At 38.9% G+C, this 21836-nt stretch overlaps 1 protein-coding gene across 1 annotated transcript in view; it reads right to left on the reverse strand.

Moving 5' to 3' along the window:
• LOC137273775 (serine/threonine kinase-like domain-containing protein STKLD1) overlaps nt 1-21836 on the reverse strand; it is a 37952-nt gene that overhangs the window by 7223 nt on the left and 8893 nt on the right. The window contains exons 4-17 of the mRNA XM_067806620.1: nt 17603-17677; nt 16744-16848; nt 14274-14344; nt 13499-13611; nt 12679-12872; nt 11691-11764; nt 10558-10664; nt 9085-9324; nt 4523-4584; nt 3667-3733; nt 2726-2854; nt 2275-2403; nt 1773-1904; nt 471-626 (exon numbers count right to left, since the gene is read on the reverse strand). Of these exons, the coding sequence (XP_067662721.1) occupies nt 471-626; nt 1773-1904; nt 2275-2403; nt 2726-2854; nt 3667-3733; nt 4523-4584; nt 9085-9324; nt 10558-10664; nt 11691-11764; nt 12679-12872; nt 13499-13611; nt 14274-14344; nt 16744-16848; nt 17603-17677 (1654 nt within the window). The remainder of the gene's footprint in view (nt 1-470; nt 627-1772; nt 1905-2274; nt 2404-2725; nt 2855-3666; nt 3734-4522; nt 4585-9084; nt 9325-10557; nt 10665-11690; nt 11765-12678; nt 12873-13498; nt 13612-14273; nt 14345-16743; nt 16849-17602; nt 17678-21836) is intronic.

The raw sequence follows: 21836 nt of genomic DNA on the forward strand, positions 1-21836 counted from the left end.
TAAATCAAATCAAATGACAATGAACTTAATCTCATTATAAAAGTTGCCTGTTTACATTTCTCAAAATAGACTTGTTTGCAATAAATCTGGGAGGGTGAAGAGGGGAGGGAGGGAATGGGATGAATATTTTTAAAAACAAAATGTAATGTCCCTTAAAATACTGGAAAGATCTGGAAAATAAAATCTCTGGTTACTCATTTCAGAGAAGAATGCTTACATGCTGTAACATGCAATATACCAACTCACTACAAAATATATGAAACACCCCCTCAGAATGCAGATGGTTTGTCCTGCAGTCTTTGCATATGACACGTCTCATAAAATGTCCAAAGTTTACACATTGCATAATTTATGTACCTGGTGGGGAGCTGGTCTCCTTACAAAAAACAAACAGGAATGACAATCCTTTTTGCATGAAGGGCAAGATACACATTTGTTGAATAGTTTATGTAAAAGACATTGATCTTTACCATATTCCACAAGTTCCATGAAGAGGGTGACAATAGATTCCACGACATCAGCGTTATCCTTGTGAAGCTCGTATGCCCTCATGATGATAGGGATACCATCCTTACACTCTGCTGCCTCTGCTGCCTCGCTTGTCAGCACCCGGTATGCACACTCCTCTGTAATATTATAGAAGTGAGTGAGTATAGTTTTACACGCTTAGCAATATTCCAAGTACATCATGACAAGAGTCACCAGAAATGGGCTTCAAACATTGTACCCATGTAGGTAATTGAACTCTGGTCTCAGTGTACCGAGCATGCACATAAACCACTGGAACACATCCTGTGTCTCAAGAATGGTGCATTTTATTGAGGAGATGTGTCTTATTAAAATGTGTGTTTAACCTAACGTAACAATGTCTGTCTTACTAAAGGGTGAATACTGGGGAATGGTCTTTTTATATACCAATTCTTTACTATCAGTGTAAGTGATGTTTCAGTGTAACTGTAATCATTACTGAACAAGTAATATTAGCAGATGCAAGGGAACAATGCTGACATTATTAATAAAGAAGTTGCATATCCACAGAACTCTCGCAACTGTTTATCACAGCATTAGAGTCATTGAGGGGATTTGTTTCAGTAAGGCCATGTATCTCATTAAAGTATGTGTCTCACTTAAGGATGTCTGTCCCACAAAGGGTTGTGTCTCATTGAAGGGATGTGTCTCATTAAGGGCATGCATCTCACTATAATGTGTGTGTCTCACTTTAGGATGTCTATCTCACTATAATGTGTGTGTCTCACTTCAGGATGTCTATCTCACTAAAGGGTGTATCTCATTAAAGAGATATGTCTCACTAAGGGCAGAGATCTCATTAAAGTGTGTCTCACTTTAGGATGTCTGTCCCACTAAAGGGTGTGTCTTATGAAAGGGATATGTCTCATTAATGGCATGCTTCTCAGTTTCATGTTTGTGTATCACTTAAAGATGTCTGTCTCACTAAAGGATGTGTCTCATGGAAGGGATATGTCTCATTAAAGGCATGCATCTTATTAAAGTGTGTGTCTCACTTACCAATAATCATGCCTCACTAAAGGGTGTTTCTTATGAAAGTTTTGTGTCTCAGGAGGGGATACATCTCACTTTAATGTGTGTGTACTGCCATATAGCAGGGATATTGCTGAGTGTGGCTTAAAACTAAACTCAGTGTCTAATGCATGTCTCTCGTAAAGGACTGACTCAAAGAAGAATGTATGTCTTGAGGAAGAGGGTGTGTTAAATGCAAGCTAGCCTGTCCAGAATGAGACATGTATACATACCATCAGGTTCAACCAGTCCTGACAGAGCCATGCATGCGTTCTTCACGACTTTAGCACTCTTGTCATGTGTTTCTATGGCACTCAGGAGTAAACCAACAGTATCAAGGTCGTTCACTCTGTCAAAACTCTTTTCTGGAACAAACACAGAGACTTGCAAAGCACAGGTGATACTTATAAAAAACTGCTTTTAGAACAAAGTGAAAAGACAAAACCTACATCTTAAAAGAAACAGGTTTCAAAGAAAAAATTATATCTTTGACCAAGAAATGAACTGTACATAATATGTGAAATCATAGACAAGACCAGTTTAAAAAATGTGACATTATATAAATCCTTTGCACTGCAACTATCCCTATAATATTTCAGAACAAAATTAAAAGCATCCTTTCGTTAAGCCTAAATACAAATGTGTGTTTCATATTTCAGTAGTCAAGGTGCACAGGGATGTTTCATTTTATCCATCTTTAAACTGAAATGATTTCTTTGATCTTTGCCAACTCACCATCTAGACAAAGTGAGAAAAGGGCAGCACATGCAGCTTCCGCCAACTCCTGCGATGTGGGGTGTGTCTTCATCGCAGAGCATATCGTCTCAAGAGCTTGATTGTCAAATGCTGTCTGCAAGTTATTTTCTAAAGGGGAACACACAACCAGTTATAAAACTGAAGCTCATACTAAAGGGTTGAGAGGTTTATGATCCACATGGAATTGGTTTAAGCTATCTATTATCAGCCCAACTGACATTTTTTAAATTGTTGTCATGGCAATGACGTTAAAAGTAACAACATTCAAATATAATGGTACAAGAGACAAAACTTGGGGAATCGTACATAAAACTTCAGTTTAAAAGAGAGAGATGTCAAATGTCACTTAAATTACGATGTGAAAACCTAAGGTCAGAGAGTCGTGGTCCCTAACTGTTCAGTGTGTTCTGTTTATGGCGCTTGTTCTCACCATTGACTGTGAGACTCCAGATGGCGCTGCAACAGGTTGCACACAGCTCCGGGTTCTCTATGTGTGTTTTCATGGCACACAGTATCTGTTCTATACCGCCCAAACTGCCAATCAGCTCACCTGCCCGGTCTGAAGAAACAGGGCAACTACACATCATACATGCAACATTCAAGGTGTACTCACCAATACACCTCTACTCAGTTCATGTGGCAGCTAATAATTGCTCTATGTCCTGTTATTACCAAAACTGTTCTGTTGTGACTGCACTTGTTCTATTATTACAGAAACTGTTCTGTCATGACTCAATGTGTTCTATTATTACCGAAACTGTTCTGTCATGACTGCAAGTGTTCTACTATTACCGAAACTGTTCTATCATGACTCAATGTGTTCTATTATTACCGAAACCATTCTGTTGTGACTCCAAGTGTTCTACTATTACCGAAACTGTTCTATCATGACTCAATGTGTTCTATTATTACCGAAACCGTTCTGTTGTGACTGCACTTGTTCTATTATTACCGAAACTGTTCTATCATGACTGCAAGTGTTCTATTATTACAGAAACTGTTCTATCAAGACTGCATTTGTTGTGTTATGACAGAAACTGTCCTATCAAGACTGCACATATTCTGTTATTACTGAAACTGTTCTATCGTGACTGCAAGTGTTCTATTATTACAGAAACTGTTCTTTATGACTGCAAGTGTTCTATTATTACAGAAACTGTTCTTTATGGCTGCAAGTGTTCTGTCAAGAAGGCAACAGTTCTAGCAGGACCTGAACTGTTCCAGCAAGATATCAAGGGTTTTATAACTAAAACCGTTCCTTAAGACTCAAAGTCTTCTGTAATGACAACAAGTGTTCCCTGGATACACTAAATGTTCCATAAAAGGGCAATAAATGCTCACAACACCTTAACTAAACATAACAATACTTACTGTCTGCGGACAGAGCCATAAGTATAGCTGCTGCTGTTTGCTGCAACTCTGAACAACTCTGGTGAGTCTACAACATGACAAACACACACTGACCTGTAAATAATTAGGTTTGGTCAAGACAGTCAAGTGATTGATATTACAAGCAACACACTGTCCAAAACAAGTCATTAAACCTTCTATGACCTGCATAAGTTGTTTGGATCTAACCAACCCAGCATGTCCACAGAGAGACATCTGAACAACCATTCTTCCTATGCAGACACTCTGCCCAAGTCAGCCTCAAAATCAGTTCCCCAGATGGACTCTTGCACCTGAATAAGTATTGTTTGCGTTTCGTTCGTTTGTGATCTAATGCAACAATATTCCTGCAATATGACAGCAGATACAACTGAAATCCAAGCTCTGGAGATGGACCAGAAAAACCAGTGATTTATATTATGAGCAGCTACAACTCACAATCAATCCAGAACTCAAGATAAGGGACCATTCATAAGTAAGGAACCCCCTGCATGTCATGGACAAAATGGGTGACCCTCCACCCATCGCCCTTCTCATCATTCTTAAGCATAATTTTAGAATATTTTTATGTACAAAATTGATGATCCCCCCTTTGAGCATGTGTACAAAAGTGCTTACCTCCCGACCTCTCCAGAACAAAACAGGTGACACCAACCCCATGTTCCCCTACCACCACTGAAAAAAATCATCATCACCTGTCCTAGCCACACATTATGAACGGTCCCTGAGGTTTAAGAAATCTTCAGCAGCTTCTTATAACAAGCACGATGGTGACTGAGACCCAATTGTTCGCTAGAATCTTTCAGAACATTGAACTGACAGAGGTCGTCCTGATTACCTTCATGGAGAGGATGATGGCGGAGATTATTTCAGGCGTAAACAGAACATCCCCCGTCTGAGCTGCAACAGGGAAGCCATGAAACATTCAATAACATTTGACAATATTATCAACATTCAACAACATTCACTAGGTTTATCTAGGGTCAAAAATATTCATCTTCCTTCAACAACATTATCAAACAACATTCATCAACATTTGACATTACTGATTAACATTCATCAATATTTAACAACATTCACTAGCACTCATCTAAGTTCAGCAACATTACATATTTTATGTAGCATGATAAACACCATTCGGGATCATCGCTTGTCATCCACCAACTTCAGGTGCAGTCTTTGTTGAGAGAGTCAACCACACTTACATAATACCTAAATTTGGTTTTCATCTTTGATCAAAATACCTAAATTTGGTTTTCAACTTTGATCAAATCTTTCCCAAATGTTTAAGGTAATTAGAATTTCTGGTTCATAACCTTTGCCACACAAGACAAAATCATGCCATTTCTTTGGTCTTTTTTCTATGGAGAAAATTGCTCTGGGATATAGTTACTAAGGGCTTTCTATTGGCATCAAAACTGTATTGCAGTCTATTACGATGCAGGTACCCATATTGCGATATGTATTGAGATATATTGGGACCTTATGAGTTTGAGAGTGAGTGGCACTAATTGTGCATGTCAATCCTATTTTCTACATTATAAGTCCTAAAACATATGTGTTATTGTTCTGATAACAGTAATCTCAAAATTAGGTTGCATAGTCATGGATGCTATTTTCCTTTTTTTATACAATTCATTGTATTACATTATGCAGTTTTGGCATTGAATAATGAAGAAAAACATCTGTTGTGAATAAAAATATGTGTATATTTTAAATAAACCATAAAGATTCTCACAGAAACTTCATACATGTTCTTTACCCAATATACCAGTTCTCAGAATAAATATTGCAGTACATATCGTTTAAAAAGCGTATTGCCAGTAATATCATGCAACCCTAAAAGTTAGTGCATAATATTTGTTGGTTAATGGATCCTACAAAGAAATCAACAACACAAACCAATGAATACTTTGTTAACCCAAAACTTTTGACAGAAATACATATTTTGATAATTGTTTTGAAGCCAATCACAACTTACTCAGGGCTGACACAAGGCTACTACTTGAGCAGCCTCCTATCACTGTAGAATGTCTATACAAATAACTCTAAAGAGACACAAGTAAGAACTATGAGCCACAACCAAGAAACTCACAAGCAGGCTAATGTCAGCAATATTCTAACACTATTACTAGTGTCAGTAAATCAGAGTGCCATTGTACAAAGTGACCTTAGCGCTAAGGTGGCTGTAACTCCCATACTTTAACATAAACTTAAGGTAGGCTTAGTGCTAAGGTTGTTTTGTACAGCTGTACCATGGTCTTATACAATGACATGCAACCAACCAGGTCTGACCACCTCATCCACTTTAGTGAAGTGTCATATTCTTGGCTTGGATTCCTTATCTTTAACTGAATAGACTCATGTCTTGTCCCAGGAATAACAGATTCCTATGTGGATTTTTTGTTCGCAGAACTGTGAAACAATTACATAGCGATTAACAAAATGATTTTTTTTTAATAAAACAAAAACTAGCTGCTAAAAGGCAATTGCCAAGGTCATGACCATTGCCCTTAGAATAGTGAATTGCTTCAAGTCTGGACAGTATCCTTCAAAATAAAAACAAAATTGTTGGATTAAGATTCATGGGTACATCATATATTCCCTTGACATGTACATTATTAGAGATTAACATCCCTTTGGACAATTCCAGTTTTGACGAATGAACCTTTGACCAAAACAGTTCAGTATCATTGCTGCAAATATATACCAGCTCAGAGTAATGTCCCTTTGTATATGTCACCAGTACAGAGTAACCTCCCCTTTAACGTATGCCAGTCCAGACATACAAGATACTACAATGGGTTTCAGAGTCAAGACTAGCATGGATTCATTCAATATATTTAATGAACAAAAGCATTATGACACAATCAAATCTTTAGCACTACAGCCCCATAGCCTACTAGATACGAAACAAGCACCAATTAAAAAAAAAAAAAAAAAAAAAAAAAAAAGCAAAGAAAATCTGTACTAACTTTAGAGGTGGAGCTGGCCAGTCATGTTCTCATGAACCAGCTGGTAATCAATAACTAAATGATTTTCAATGACCCATTGAATTCTGTTTACATATTCATGGAAGGATCTAAATGTACTGACTGGCAGGCATCTGGTTTAGTTGAGAAAGAGATACAATAAACAAAGATAAGATGAACCATGAATAATGTATGCCTATCTGAACTAAATGTTAGTTTAAAGTCACATCAATTCTAGCTAAATAATGACTGATTGGGCGTGTTAGAGAGATTAGTCTTCCTTCCAAAATAGACTGTAGGTAAGGGAAACTGCAAAAGCGAATCTTCTTATGTAGGACATAATACTTATTGTCTAATTAAAACAAATGAATGTGTGGACCTAATGGTGACAAGCTGAGTGAAAACTAAAAAATAATTATTGATGTAGAAAAATTGGTTAAAGTGGACCCCTTCTTATCTTTTTCAGCTGTATCAGAACTGAACCCTTTTTAATTTTGGTTTTCTTGAGAAAAAAATAGATACTTACTTAGGAATCAAACACTTATTAATGATGCTTAAAAGATTTTGCATGAGCAGCATATTTTTTTCTGTGACACATATTTTTCTTCATCCTCGATATCTCCAGGGTATACGTTCCAATAAGTCTCCACTTTACCCTGGACGCATCTACGGCTCTGCCCGATAAATTTATTACCTCCCTTTGCTGACTCCGCCTTCTCACAGTAGCCACTCAGCCAGGCTGCCGTTATAACTGAGCTTGCCAGTGTCAATAAAGGTAGCGGTCGCAACTGTAAAGGTTTGCTCACAGTGCGTCCCAGATTTTAGGGAAATCATACAAACAAATTGACAGGTCCGAAACTTTAAAACAACATATGCAAGAAAGCCTTCTACCTCTTCCAGAGAACCTCTGCATGGTTTCTGTTGACAAGTATAATCGGTTAGATAATTCAAAAAACTAAAGTGAGTTGTGATTGGTTCGCTCAACTTCCCAGTGTAGACACCTGACTGGATCAAAAGACAGTCAAGGGAGGTGATAAATTTATCTGGCAGAGCCGTAGATGCGTCCAGGGTATAGTGGAGACTTATCGGAACGTATACCCTGGAGATATCGAGGATGATTTTTCTTAAGTATCAAACTAAATATCTTTTAATTTCAATATAACTGAGAAAAAAGAGTATCATAAATATTTAAAAAAACACTATACAAAAAAAATATTATATCCTCCACCTCTAAATACTAGACACTCAACATAACACAATCTATCTAGTGACAGGTTATACATGATCATGTGATGTTAGTGATGTACAAGCCGGTGATGCTCATACCAAGCTCCGTGTTCCGAATACGGGCATTTATTTCCAGCACTGGCAATGCAAAGTATGCATAATCATTCTACATGATCAGGATAGTAGTACCAACACAAAAATGCAGTTTACACACATCTTCAAAGAAAACATGTAAACATTAGTTTTTCAAATGCTCAACTAAAACATATACTTCCACTGCATCTGTACTCACTGTTGAGTAAGACTGAATGTGTGAGTAGGTTTTCAATGTCACTTTGAACAGTATTCAAGATGCATCAGGGTGTGTCACCTTAATGTGGAAGTAAAGTCTGGAGTGATGCAGTTATCAGACAATTGCCATGTTGGTGAAACCCCATGAGCAGGGTTAAGGTACTGACAGATCCAGATGTATAACAGAGGCTGAGTGCATAATCCCATGTACCCCATTAACACTGCATCATGGCACTCTCCTATGTCCCTTAACACTGCATCATGATACTCCCCTCTGTCCCTTAACACTGCATCATGATACTCCCCTCTGTCCCTTAACACTGCATCATGATACTCCCCTCTGTCCCTTAACACTGCATCATGATACTCCCCTCTGTCCCTTAACACTGCATCATGATACTCCCCTCTGTCCCTTTAGACTGCATCATGATACTCCCCTCTGTCCCTTAACACTGCATCATGATACTCCCCTCTGTCCCTTAACACTGCATCATGATACTCCCCTATGTCCCTTTAGTCTGCATCATGATACTACCCTCTGTCCCTTTAGACTGCATCATGATACTCCCCTCTGTCCCTAAACACTGCATCATAATACACCCCTATGTCCATTAAGATTGCATCATGATATACCCCTATGTCCATTAAGACTGCATCATGATACACCCCTATGTCCATTAAGACTGCATCATGATACACCCCTATGTCCCTTTAGTCTGCATCATGATACCCTCCTGTGCCCCTTAAGTCTGCATCATGATACTCCCCTATGCCGCTTCATACTGCATCATGGTACTCTCCTGTGTCCCTTCATACTGCATCACAATACTCTACTATGTCCTTTAATACTATGCCCCTTAATCATGATAATCATTCTGGAACATCAAAAACAAACCTGTGATGAACCTACCTGAAACGATGACATTATTGAAGACATTGCAGCCTGCTATTTGTATGGTTTTGTTGTTGATGTTATTCTTCATCGCCGCAGCAACTAGACGTTTACTGTTATCCTCTAGAAGGACGCCATCTTGTTTGGTGAGCTCCACGAGGTGTTCCATGCCATCCTTGACACAGTCCTCATTATCAATCATCTTGGCGATGTGTTCCAGGACAACCAGGATCCCAGGGGACTCGGATGTCAGAGGATCTGGAACAACAATTCTTTAATGCTGGACTCCAGAAGTCAGTTTGTGGTTGTTTTTTTTGGCTTCAAGAAAGGGCACAGAGAACCTATTCGTCCACAATCCTATTTTGGTACAGGCATAAAGAAATGAGGATCTTTCAGACTCTTAAAGGCACAATGTCAGACACTTAGATAATATTTTGGCATATATTCCATATATTGGGGACATATGCACTAACTTTAGCTTCCTTTTGCTGCAATAAAAGACATAATGTCCCTTACGACTTGCCTGAAATTGATACCTCGAGGTGAACAGCTTATAAACAGATAACACTCCATATATGCTCCGAACATCAAAAACTGTCACATGTGGTGATGTCAGTATTTGCTGAACTGGTCTCAATCACTGCCTTTGGTATAGGATATGTATTTTCAGAGAAGTGTGGCTTGTCATGGTGCCTTTAAACCCTGACTTGCTAAATGTTGGACACTGAGAACCTGAACAAGCCTGTAATCCTCACTGGGTATAACTGGAGGCACCTATCTGTTCCCAGTGTTGGACACAACAATAAGCTCTGATTCCCTTTGAATTATAATTTGGCCAATGAGATACTGAGAACTTATACAGGCCTACTGGCAAACAAGGGTAAGTTGAGCACCAACCTGACAGTTGGCCTGTATTACTATGTGTGATTGCTGCCCACTGGCATTTGCCATTATGAATGATGGTGACCCAGGCTGCCAGCTATCAAGTGTAGTGCAATGGATGAAGGTATGTGAGTCCTATAAGCAAGGCGTGTGCAGCTGCATGTAGAATCAGTTTCATCATCATGCACTGCATGTGCACTATTCTACAACTGCTCTCCCTTTCACAAACCAAGTGGGTTTGCTCACTGCTGTGCACTATTCTACAACTGCTCTCCCTTTCACAAACCAAGTGGGTTTGCTCACTGCATGTGCACTATTCTACAACTGCTCTCCCTTTCACAAACCAAATGGGTTTGCTCACTGCTGTGCACTGCCTACTTCTTGCAAATGTGCTCTCTGCACCGCACCAGTCTATCCTTGTTTGCCAGTAGAATCATCAATGAGCAGTGATACAGTCAACGTATTCTTTAGCTGCACCTCTATCAGGAGACAAGCATAACATAAATCCTTCTGTCCAACATCCCTTTCCAACAATGGTCTCAGCACTACAAGTTGTGACAGTTCTATGTTATAACAGGATTTTGAATTGGTACTGTAGATTCCACATACCGACTTTCTCTCCTTCCGTCTGTGCCTGCCTGATCCTCTTCTCCATCATGGCAGAGTCTCTCGCCTCGACACACTTCCTGATGTAGGCGCACTTCTCTACCAGCTGCCTGCAGGGAGAGAAGACAACAATCAGTGAGTCTATCACTATTAGAAACAAATCCTTTCATTGGCTGATTAGTTCTCTGTCTCACAAAACCATACTATGTTCCATTCTCTGTGTGTTTTTGCTTGTTGTTAAACGGCATACTCAGTAATATTCCTGCTATATGGCAACAGTCTGTAAAATAACATAGCCCAAAGTAGGTCAGGTCACTTCATGAGATAGGTGACAAACAACATACACTTGGTCCGGTCTAGTAAAGTCATATTTGGTGGTCTTGCGAGTTTTTCAATATACACCTGTCCCCGGAAATCTGATACTGGAAATAAGCTGGGTCCCATCTCACATATTGCAAGTTGGCACTCATGAAGGGAAGCTGGAAAACAGCTTAGTACTGAAAGTAGCATGAGACTTAAGGGTCTAATAGAGTAGTGATCAACAGCATCAGCACTGATCTGAATACGATGACATGTGTCAATCGAGTCATCTGATCCCTTTATTCATCTCTTATGACAAGTATGGGTTACTGAAGAACAATTCTAATCCAGATGTTCACAAGCGTCCCTCCTACAAAACCTGTATTTAAATCCTACAGCTCTAAATAATGTAAGACGAGATTCTAAAGAGGTTTTGAATATCAAGACTCACCCTATACATGATTCTTCCTCTGACCAATCATGTGAGTGGAAAGTAGCACATCATCGTAAATATGTCATTTTGTCAACAGGTTTGAAATATATTCCCACCCAAACAAAACTGTGACTGTGCATGAGCACTGTCTTTGTTGTTCATGTTGCAGAGAGGCAACAGAATCTTATACAACGTGTAAATACTGGAGCCCTATCATTTCACAAAAAATTTGGAGTACAAACCACAGATCAGTGTTCCACTTAACTAACAACCACCACCTACTGTCATTACATAAGGACTTGCGATCACTCACATCACTAGCCTGACCATCACAGGGAAATCAGTCACCTTATATCTATTAGGCAAGGTACATGAAGGTTGCTAAACGGAATGAATTACTTACTCAGCCGTTGGCCTCCTTGAGGGGTTGTACTTCAGCATTAGACGAATGGCAGTGATCAAGTCTCCAGAAAAATGCTGTAAAGGGGAAGAAAATTATTTCAACATGTAGGATAGTCTTGACAGGGATTTCTGTTTAATGCAAAACAGTTAAAAAGACTATTGTAAGTGTTGGTCTTCACCAAATAATAGAAAATACGATGGAATGATTGAGTGAGTGAGTTTTATGTCGCTTTTAGCAACATTCCAGAAATATCACAGTGAGGAATACCAGAAACGGGCTTCACACATTGTACATGTGGGGAATGGAACCTGGGTCTTTGGCGTGAAAGATGAACACTTAACCCAATAGGCCATCCCACATCCCCCTTAACAAAGGAAGCCCTCACCTCCCCCTTAACAATGGAACTGGCTACCTCCCCCTCAACAAAGGAACTTCTCACCTCCCCCTTAACAAAGGAACCGCCCACCTCCCCCTTAACAAAGGAACCCTCACCTCCCCCTTACCAAAGGAGCTCCCCACCTCCCCCTTACCAAAGGAGCTCCCCACCTCCCCCTTACCAAAGGAACCCCCACCTCCCCCTTAACAAAGGAAATCCTCACCTCCCCACCTCCCCTTTAACAAAGGATCCCCTCACTTCCCCCTTAACAAAGGAGCCGCCCACCTCCCCCTTAACAAAGTAACCCCCACCTCCCCCTTAACAAGGGAACCTCCCAACGTCCCCCCTAAACAAGGAAGCCCCAACCTCCCCCTTAAGAAAGGAACCCATCACCTCCCCCTTAACAAAGGACTCCCCCCACCTTCCCCTTAACAAAGGAACCACACACCTCCCCCTTAACAAAGGAACCCCCCTCCTCCCCCTTAACAAAGGAACCTGGGCTAAACTGTCACATTACTAACTTACTCACTTATGTTCAGTAAACATAACACTACCCTGTGACTAAAGGTTAGATTCAGATTTTCATGTCTCTAGTGCCAAATCAAGCGCTACCTTGGCCACATCCTCAAAGATCTCCTCAAGTATGCCAGGGTCGTCCTTGACTTCCTTCAGCTTTGTGGCCACTATGACACTATCGAACATGGCCGTCGTCGTCATCTCAAACAAGATGCAGCCTAGGGCCCACACATCACTCCTCTCATCGTACGGGTTGTTCTGGATTTCTGGGGCCATGTAGTTGGTGGTGCCTGTTGTACACAAGTATGTGTGTGATTCATTATCATTCAAGTGCAACCATAATGAAATATGAAATATTTAGTTCAAAATGGGTCTGTTTTCCTACGGTTCAATGGATCATAACATAACATGCAACTGAAATTTCCATTTTGCTGTCTAGTTATCAGAAAAATACAGGTCACCTCTGCTTAATGAATTGTCAATTCTACCCTAGCTACATTGGAACAATCATTGTACACTTAAAAATGTGATTATTTTTAAGCTGCTGTTTATCCTATATTTTGAGAAATTTTGACAATGTGCAAAATTGTCAAAGTAAACACTTCACCACCTCCATATTGGAGGCATCAGCTAAGTGCTGGTCACCCCAGCTGGGTTAATACCTGGTCTTGTATATTACATCTACACTATGATAGCCATGGGCATGTTTGGCCAAGGGAAACCAGTAGCTGATAGCATGAACATACTATCACAATATGGTGACACAGAATACATCAGATGTATGGTTTTCTTGCACATAATGCACAAGAGAGTATAATGTAACCTACATTTCAGTTTTAGGAAATAATAAGATCTTGATCCATTCTTACAGCAATCAGAATCTCCACAGGATACTTAACCCAGTTCATGTACTGACCTACTGTGTTCCTCGTACATGTCTTGGCGTCGCCCATGATGGTTGCAACGCCAAAGTCCCCCAGGCAAATGCTGTCATTATCTTGGATGAAGATGTTGCTAGGCTTCAAATCCCTGTAAACATTGGAAATCACAATAAGTCAACAACAGTTTCTTCAGAATGTTTTCTCAGAAATGATATGAAATAACTGCAAAGTACTCATAATCTTATAAGGCATCAAGTTATGAGAAGATATCTGCTGATATCAATTTCTGTCCCAAAATATCTTTTCAAAGACTTTTAAAGACTCCATAACTAGGCCTGTACTTGAAGCCTAACGCAGTTATCCCCAATTTCACAGCAAAATCAAAGTGGTCCATCTAAAGTAATATCACAGAGCTAAATGATCATTATTCAGAACTAAAATGATAATTACACAGAACTAAAACGACCATAAAGAACTAAAATGATCATTAGGCAGAACTGAAATGATTATACAAAACTTCAATTCATTACCCAGAATGAAAATGATTATACAGGAACTAAAATGATTATAGTGGAATCTGTCAAAACTGGCATCTGTCCAATGCAGCAACTGGTCATCACCGGCACAAAATCTCAGTCCTGTCCGTAGCTGGTACATTTATCATCAGCTCTACAATCTGTCACATTGAAAAAAAAAAAAAATTATTTCCCAATGAGTGCCGGTTTAGACAGCTTCCACTGTATACAGAACTAAAATGATTCTACAGAACTAAAATAATCATCCCCAAGTGAAGGCTGCTACCAACATTACCTGTGGATGACCCCTTTCCTGTGTACAAATATGAGAGCCTCCAGAATCTCCCCCAGGTACCTCTTTACAACCTGTAACAGACAATATTACTGTATGTCGTCACCAGGAACCCACACGGTGATCACAGTGCTACAACAATATCAAGTTCCGGAAGTTAACACAGTCATAATGGTACCTCTCCCTTACTTCAACACAGCGGTTGACCCGTGAAGATCCGGGTTAGAATCAGCAACTCATGCTTGTAATAAAAACTGATTGGAGGGGTAGCCATTGGTTGGTTGGGTGACTTGGTTGACACTTGTCATCATATCCCAATAGGTCAATGCTTAGGATATGTTAATCACTGGATTGTCTAGTTCCAACTCATTTATTTACAGACTGCCACCGTATAGCTGGAGTATTGCTGAGTGCAGTTTTAAACAACAAACCAACCAACCAACTTTAAACTAAAATCCTATTTTTCTTCAAGAAACCAAAAGGTAATTGTGTTTTTAAATATTGGAAATGGCAAGAAGCAATGATTCAATTCATGAGTAGAATGATATGAATCAGTAAGTCTTGAGCGCTTGATTCCAACCAAGACAAATGGAAGGCTTCACAGTACCTGCTCCTATATCCTTCTCATTATATCTGTTCTGCATGGGATATTGACAGTATGAAACAAGATTCCGTCTATCCAAGATTTGACACTTAAATATCCTACACACCATACTATATAACAGAACTGAACTCTTCACTAATATCCCACTGTTTTCACTTTTCAACCGAATATATTTATTCTAAAATGGAATCAACATTAGTTGATTATACAAATCTATATCCGTTTGTTATCAACCATAAATAAGGACATTTACACATTTCAGTATGAAAAGCTTGAAACTGATTCTCTGTTATAAACAACCTCCTCATTACTTCCATTCAAACACTTAATGTCCTACAATCTTATCTTTCCCAAGATCTAGGTATAGATATTTGAGTGTTTGTTGTTTAATGCCACATTCAGCAATATTTCAGCTTTTATAGTGACACAAGATAAACTGGTTTATTACCACAACACTTAATGTTTTGACAATCTTATCTTCCCCAGGTAGATTTATTACCACCAGGAGAATGTTATCATGGCCATGAGTACAGATCTCCATTGACATCAGGAAACATATACATGTACAACAACTAACAGGATTTTGTTGCACACTTTTTTCCAGTATCGTTGTGTAGACAGCATGCACTCTACACACACTGACAAAATAGCAAGTCAGCAAATCAGTATTGAAGTATCCTTATCAGTCTCATTACAATATTACAAATGACTTTCATGATAATTCTGGCTTTACATTTGGATGTACTTTATTTTTTCTGCTCAAACTTTCATTCAGTACTGTTAACACTGATTTCATGGAAAGTGAGTGTGAACAGGCTGATCCTATCAATTCTTGGTTATTTACAGCACTCAGATTACAGCCACTTATACCTTAAACTGGACCTTATATTAATACAGATATCAAGTGCTTTGATAAGTCATACTTGTCGTTATCTATTGTCGTTATCTACAGTATAGGAAATCAAAGAAGTACAGTTCTTATGGTTAATTCTACATACACAAATTAAATTAGCTGGGTTTCAGATTCCAAAAGATTTAAGAATGATTCATAAACACTTGAATATTAAGTGTTTAGTTGCACCAAAAATAGGGCTGATAGTATGGGAACCAAAAACTTAATTCCATACTTTTATTTTTGGGGGGCGGTTTACATATTTCAAAAGGTTTAGGATGTTTTTACAAAAACATTTTGAAAATAGCATTTTTTCTGGAAATTTGCTGGACTAGAAAACAATACAAAGTGAGAAATATTTTTGTGAAATAAGCCTGGAATGTTTAATATACAGCAGTAATATACGAACACAACTTGCTGCTCACAGTACTACTATCAGTGATGGTGTGAACAGACTTTCTGCAGACAGGGAAATTTCCTAATCAGTTTGATTGTCAGACTCAGCAATATTGAATACAAATCTTCAAGCTAGAATATCATTCTTCCACATCCCTGACATTTTAATAAAAACGTTGAAATAGATATACACCTAAATTTCATAGTGGTCTCAAAATGTAATGTAATCAACAGCAGCTAAAAAAGGTATAAAGTAGTTCTTCTCACATGTAAAAGATTCGTAGAAATCAGTGGCTCAGTATATATTGTTGGAATACTGCTGACACTATACACACAGAATATTGCTGGGTGTGGCATAAATCTAAACTCACTCACTCACTCACACCCTGAAATATATGCTGCATCAAGAGCATAAAATTCTATCAAGTCTGCAGCTGACACGACACCAGGGCCCTTATTCTTGAAACATTCAAAGCCCTAAGAACACTTAACTTTGATCGTAGCCAATGTGCTAAGAATGGGTTTAAGAAGTAGGGCTGTGAACGTTTCGAGAATAGCGAGCCAGTTCAACATGGCCTCACCTCCTCCTCCATGGGCTGTTTGTTCTTCTGGTACTGTTGAATTATCTTCTTCAGATCCCCCTTGCTGTAGTAATCCATCACGATGCACACAAACATTGATGACTCCTGGAACAGCCAGGAAGAAGGTACAAACATTACTCTTGATTGATAAACTAAGTATGTCCAATGATGGTGTTTATATATATATATCTCACAGTCAAGACTACATGGGCTTAACTCCAGGCTATCTTAAGATTCAACACAATTTCAGATATTTTGGATTTTTCTGTGTTACATTGTTCATACTAATATATGTTCAAAGCAATTTCTGTTTGTAACACAGAAAGAAGTTGACTGCATCATAATTTTGATCCATGGAAAAAGTACCATGGGATTATTCAGAACATGCAATATATGTGATGGGATTTGGAAAGTAATCATGGATTTGAGAGTAATGATGTACAGTGGAAGCTGTCTAAACTGGCACCCACTGGGACTGAAGAAATAATCCTGTTTAGGCAATGTGCCGGATCATACAGCTGATGATAAATGTACAAGCCACAGATGGGACTGAGACTTTAAGCTGGTGTTGACAACATGCTGGATTGGACAGATGTTGGTTTTGACAGCTTCCACTGTACTCTGAATCACATGCTCTATGAGATTTGGGTGTAATCATGAGTACAGAAAATAGAATATAGAATATAGAAGAGTACAGAATGTATAGAATAGAATACATGCTGTGGGATTTGAGAGAATACTGAGTTACACGCATCAAAAGAGTTGACAGTACATGGGTTATATTTAGTTGAAGAAAACAGTGTAAGTTATATGTTCTGATAGACAGTAGACCATGGAAGAAGACCTATGGGTGTCCTACCTCCTTGTCCCACATAACAAAGAACTCTTTGTAGCCACACACGTAGGGATGTTGCAGTTGTCGAAGCGCCATAGCCTGAGGACAAACAAGCTTCCATATATGGCAGGCTGACAGAAAATAATACAAAAATAAGAACGATACATTTATAAAGCTACTCAATTTGAAACTTCAGAGCAGTGATCTACAATTCTCATCTGTGCTCTTGGCTGAGCAATTTTGGTGAGAGAGAGAGAGAGTTAGTTTGGTTTTAAGCTGCAGTCAACAAAATGGCAGCAGTCTGTAAATAATCGCGTCTGGACCAGACAATCCAGTGATCACTTGGCAAATCTAAACACATAAATGCCCGGCAAACTGTCATTTGAACATACAGTCATAGGTTTGTCTGCCTTTGATGACAAGGACTCCTTTGCTCTCCTAACCAGGAAGTCAGTTTATTATTCTCCTATGTGTATCCTGGTGTCAGGGGTTTTTGATGATGTAAGACAAAAAACATGATTTTTGTCTTCAATATTATTCAAAGCTTGGATTTTGCTAACGTTGAGTGATAAAGATATATTCATCTATTTCACACAAAAATATCACCTGTTTCCTACAAAAATAGTGTTGATGACATCGTATTGGCGAAACTTTAGCTGCTTGCCACATCCGGGTATTTTGTATGTGTTTTCAATGATGAGCTATACTTTTACCTCCACACAGTGAAACATAATTATGTTTTGATCATGTGGCTTCCTGTTTAATACATAGCCAATCAACAGCAGTTGACTGATCTTGCTGAATTTCCCACGTTATTTTTTGTTCAACAGGCAATTGATTTTGCATCTGAAGTGGTATTAACAATCTTGGGTAAATAATATTGAGCTTGGGTAAATAATATTGATGTTTATTTGCTCTTTACATAACTTAACTTCTGAATTTCAACTGTCAATACATGAGTCATCAGAAGATGACATATACCCCCCCGGCCTGGACATATTTGAAAGGACAAATCATCTGACAGTTACCTGATGTTTTTTTAGATTAAGTTTGAATCGTTTCCATGGAAATGATGAAAAATATAAATGCCATATATGTGTAAACAACAAAAGGCACCACTTCAAGATCTGTCTCATATATCTGCCAAGATCTGTTGAAAGATATGAAATGGTTTTCAAGTTGTGCTCCAGAAACGAAGCCTATCCCTCGATGTTGAGACTAAGTCAGAATTGTTTCAGTGGAAACTGGGAAAAATAAATATGCCAAAACATTGTAAATAGCAAAATGCACCACTTTGGGGTCTGCCACAAATATCTGCCATATTTTGCTGTTAGATATCAAATAGTTTCCAAGTTGTGCTCTAGAAACGAAGCCCATCTTTCCATTTTGAGACTAAGTCAGAATCTTTTCCATGGAAACTGGTTTCCATGGTCTAGCATGGCCTACCACATCCGGTAAATGGCACCACAATTTACCATGGTCTACCATGGTTAAAGGAGAAAATGGTTGAGTTTGATTGCATTGAGATAAATTCACTATCAATAAATGACTGGTGTACAAAAGAAAGCCCGCAAAAAAGTCTTCTGATGGAAAGGATGTCTTCATGTCAATTAAAGTCGGTTGTTTCTGGGTTATGCAAATTATTCTTCTTACCCTATCCTTCACATCAATGTTTGATTGGGTGAATGTTAATTAAAATCAAGGGCAGGAAATTTGTGAGTGCAAGAACAGCGGGAAGGAATGGATCCAGGATTACAAAGGACGACAAATATATGATTGACTAAGTAAGCGAGTTCAGTTTTATGCCACACATAGCAATATTCCAGCTCCAGATGGCAGTGGTCTGTAAATAATCCAGTCGGGACCAGTGTGATCAAGCGAACAACATCATGAGCATCAGTCTACACAAATGGGATCCGATGATGTGTGTCAACCAAATCAGCGAACGTGACCACCCATTCCCGTTAGTCACTTTTAATGACAAGCATGGGTTGCTGAAGACCTATTCTAACACAGATCTTCATGGGCTAAATGTCTTAGAGCAAGATTTACACACCAGATGACATGGTTTGAACTGGAAGCTTAGTCGGTCAATCAATCAAACTCAAACAACTATAACTAATAACCGTGTTGGTATATTCCCATTGGATAAGACCTGCCTAACTCACACAATGATACTGTGAGGTCACTGACCACTGACTCGCAGTAAGGTCACCAGGGACTCAGCTCAGTTATATATCTTGACGGTACGGGGCATTCAAAGCCCTTCCTTCCTGAGTATCCAGGGAATCAGTGTTAAAAAAATAATAAGCAAACTCTAACCATTACTGATGAGTACAGCAAAAATGTTCCCTCCCGGAGGGTGCCCCCATTTTGGTACACTAGAGCCCACCCCAACTGAGTGGTGCTCCAGATGCTGGATGCCATAGTGTTTATCTGATGATGACATTTCAATGATGAAAGTTAGTTTCCTATGAGCAGTCTAAGTGAAAGTCACAGTCTAGTTTGCATATTTTATCTGTGTGTAGTGGTATGACTTAAGAGTTCTCAAACATCTTAACTTCCTGAACTCTAGACCAAGAACACACAACCATCACATTCAGCTTGGGATGAGTGAGTGAGTGAATGAGTGAGTAAATGAGTGAGTGAGCGAGTAAGTGGGTGGGTGGGTTGGTGGGAAAATGAGTGAGTGAGTTAGTGAGTGAGTGAGTGAGTGAGTGAGTGGTTGTGTGTGTGTGTGAGTGGAAAGTGAGTTGGTGGGTGAGCAGGTGAGTAAATGGGTGTGTAAGTGGGTGAGTGGGCAGGAAAGTGGGAGATGAGTGGGTAGGTGAGAGAGTGTGGCTTTACAACTAAAGGACACTGGAAACAGGCTTCACGCAGTGTATCTGTATGGGAATCAAACTCAGGTCTTTGCTGTGATAAGCATATGTGTGAACCACAAGGCTACCATACTAACTCCGTGAAGGAGAAGAACAAAACCAAACTATGACAAACATGTGAATATGTACATATCCAACAGAACATGACACAGAGTTAACTGGATTGGTGTATCACATCAACAACACTAACTATTGTTTATAGTTACTGGTAACTGCCAGCAATTTACCAGGTAAAAAGTACTAAAGTTACCAGTTAAAGTACTATAAAGTCAAGTTGCACACATGTTTTGTGCAGTTCCAAAGTTTTCAAAGATGGGGACACAGAGTTTTAAGGCCTCTTCAAAACAGACCCAAAACTTCAACGACATTTCGATAAACACCAAAACATTCAAACCTTTCTATTTCAGACCTAAATATCTGAAATCTTTTCAGTAACAGACCTAAACATGCATAAACTTTCCAAAGCAGACCTAAATCTTCAAAGACCTTTCAGTATAGACCAAACAATTCAAAGCCTAAGAAAGTATATATACTGCCTTCCAATACAGGCTTAAACTCGAGACCCTTTCAGTATAAACTCAGTGTTCAAGGCATTTCTAGCAGAAACCTACGAACTTTTCTAATTCTGTATGAATCTTGACTACTTATTACCGATTATCAAATAAACCAACACCTAGGTCAAGAACAGCTGCATTCCAGATACTTCTGTGCAAACAAACCATGATATATAGTGCTGTCGGTATAAAGAACACCATGGGTGACTCACGTTTGACACACTACTTAGTTTAGGGTCAACATATTACACAGGTAAACAAAGGTAAATCTGTGTGGTAACAAAGATAGCGTGAGTGCCGTTCCCCTCAGTGTCCCCCAACAAGGTCAGTGTTGAGTCCCCACTACGATCAACATACACCTTCACATAATCCTGTTGTGACACCCTGGAGGTGCTGTGTATCTAGTTCTCACTGATATCTTTCATCGTTTTTACTGTTTGGTCTTTGTTTCAAATAAATAACTCACAAATAGAAAAAATGTCAAGTCAAATACAGCTTGAATATTTAAAACATATGACCTTGGAACTGGTAAGCTTTAACTAACATTTAGGATAATTTTGTGTCGTTTAAAAAGTTATCTCAATCTTGGCATGTGTGCAGGCTTTATCGGGTTTATCTTTTTTCATATTTTATCATTTCCTAAAGGGTACAACTTACATTTGTACATGTACAATTATTTCATGAATAAAACATTTACTTTACTTTGATAACAAACATGAAACTAGGCTTTGTTTGTTTGTTTATGCCATGCTCAGCAATATCCCAGCTTTGTGAGGGCAGGTTGTAAATAATCAAATCTGGACCAGGCAATCCAGTGATCAACAG

The sequence above is a fragment of the Haliotis asinina genome, chromosome 2 (genome assembly GCF_037392515.1).
Source record: "Haliotis asinina isolate JCU_RB_2024 chromosome 2, JCU_Hal_asi_v2, whole genome shotgun sequence".
In the NCBI taxonomy this organism is placed as follows: Eukaryota; Metazoa; Mollusca; class Gastropoda; order Lepetellida; family Haliotidae; genus Haliotis; species Haliotis asinina.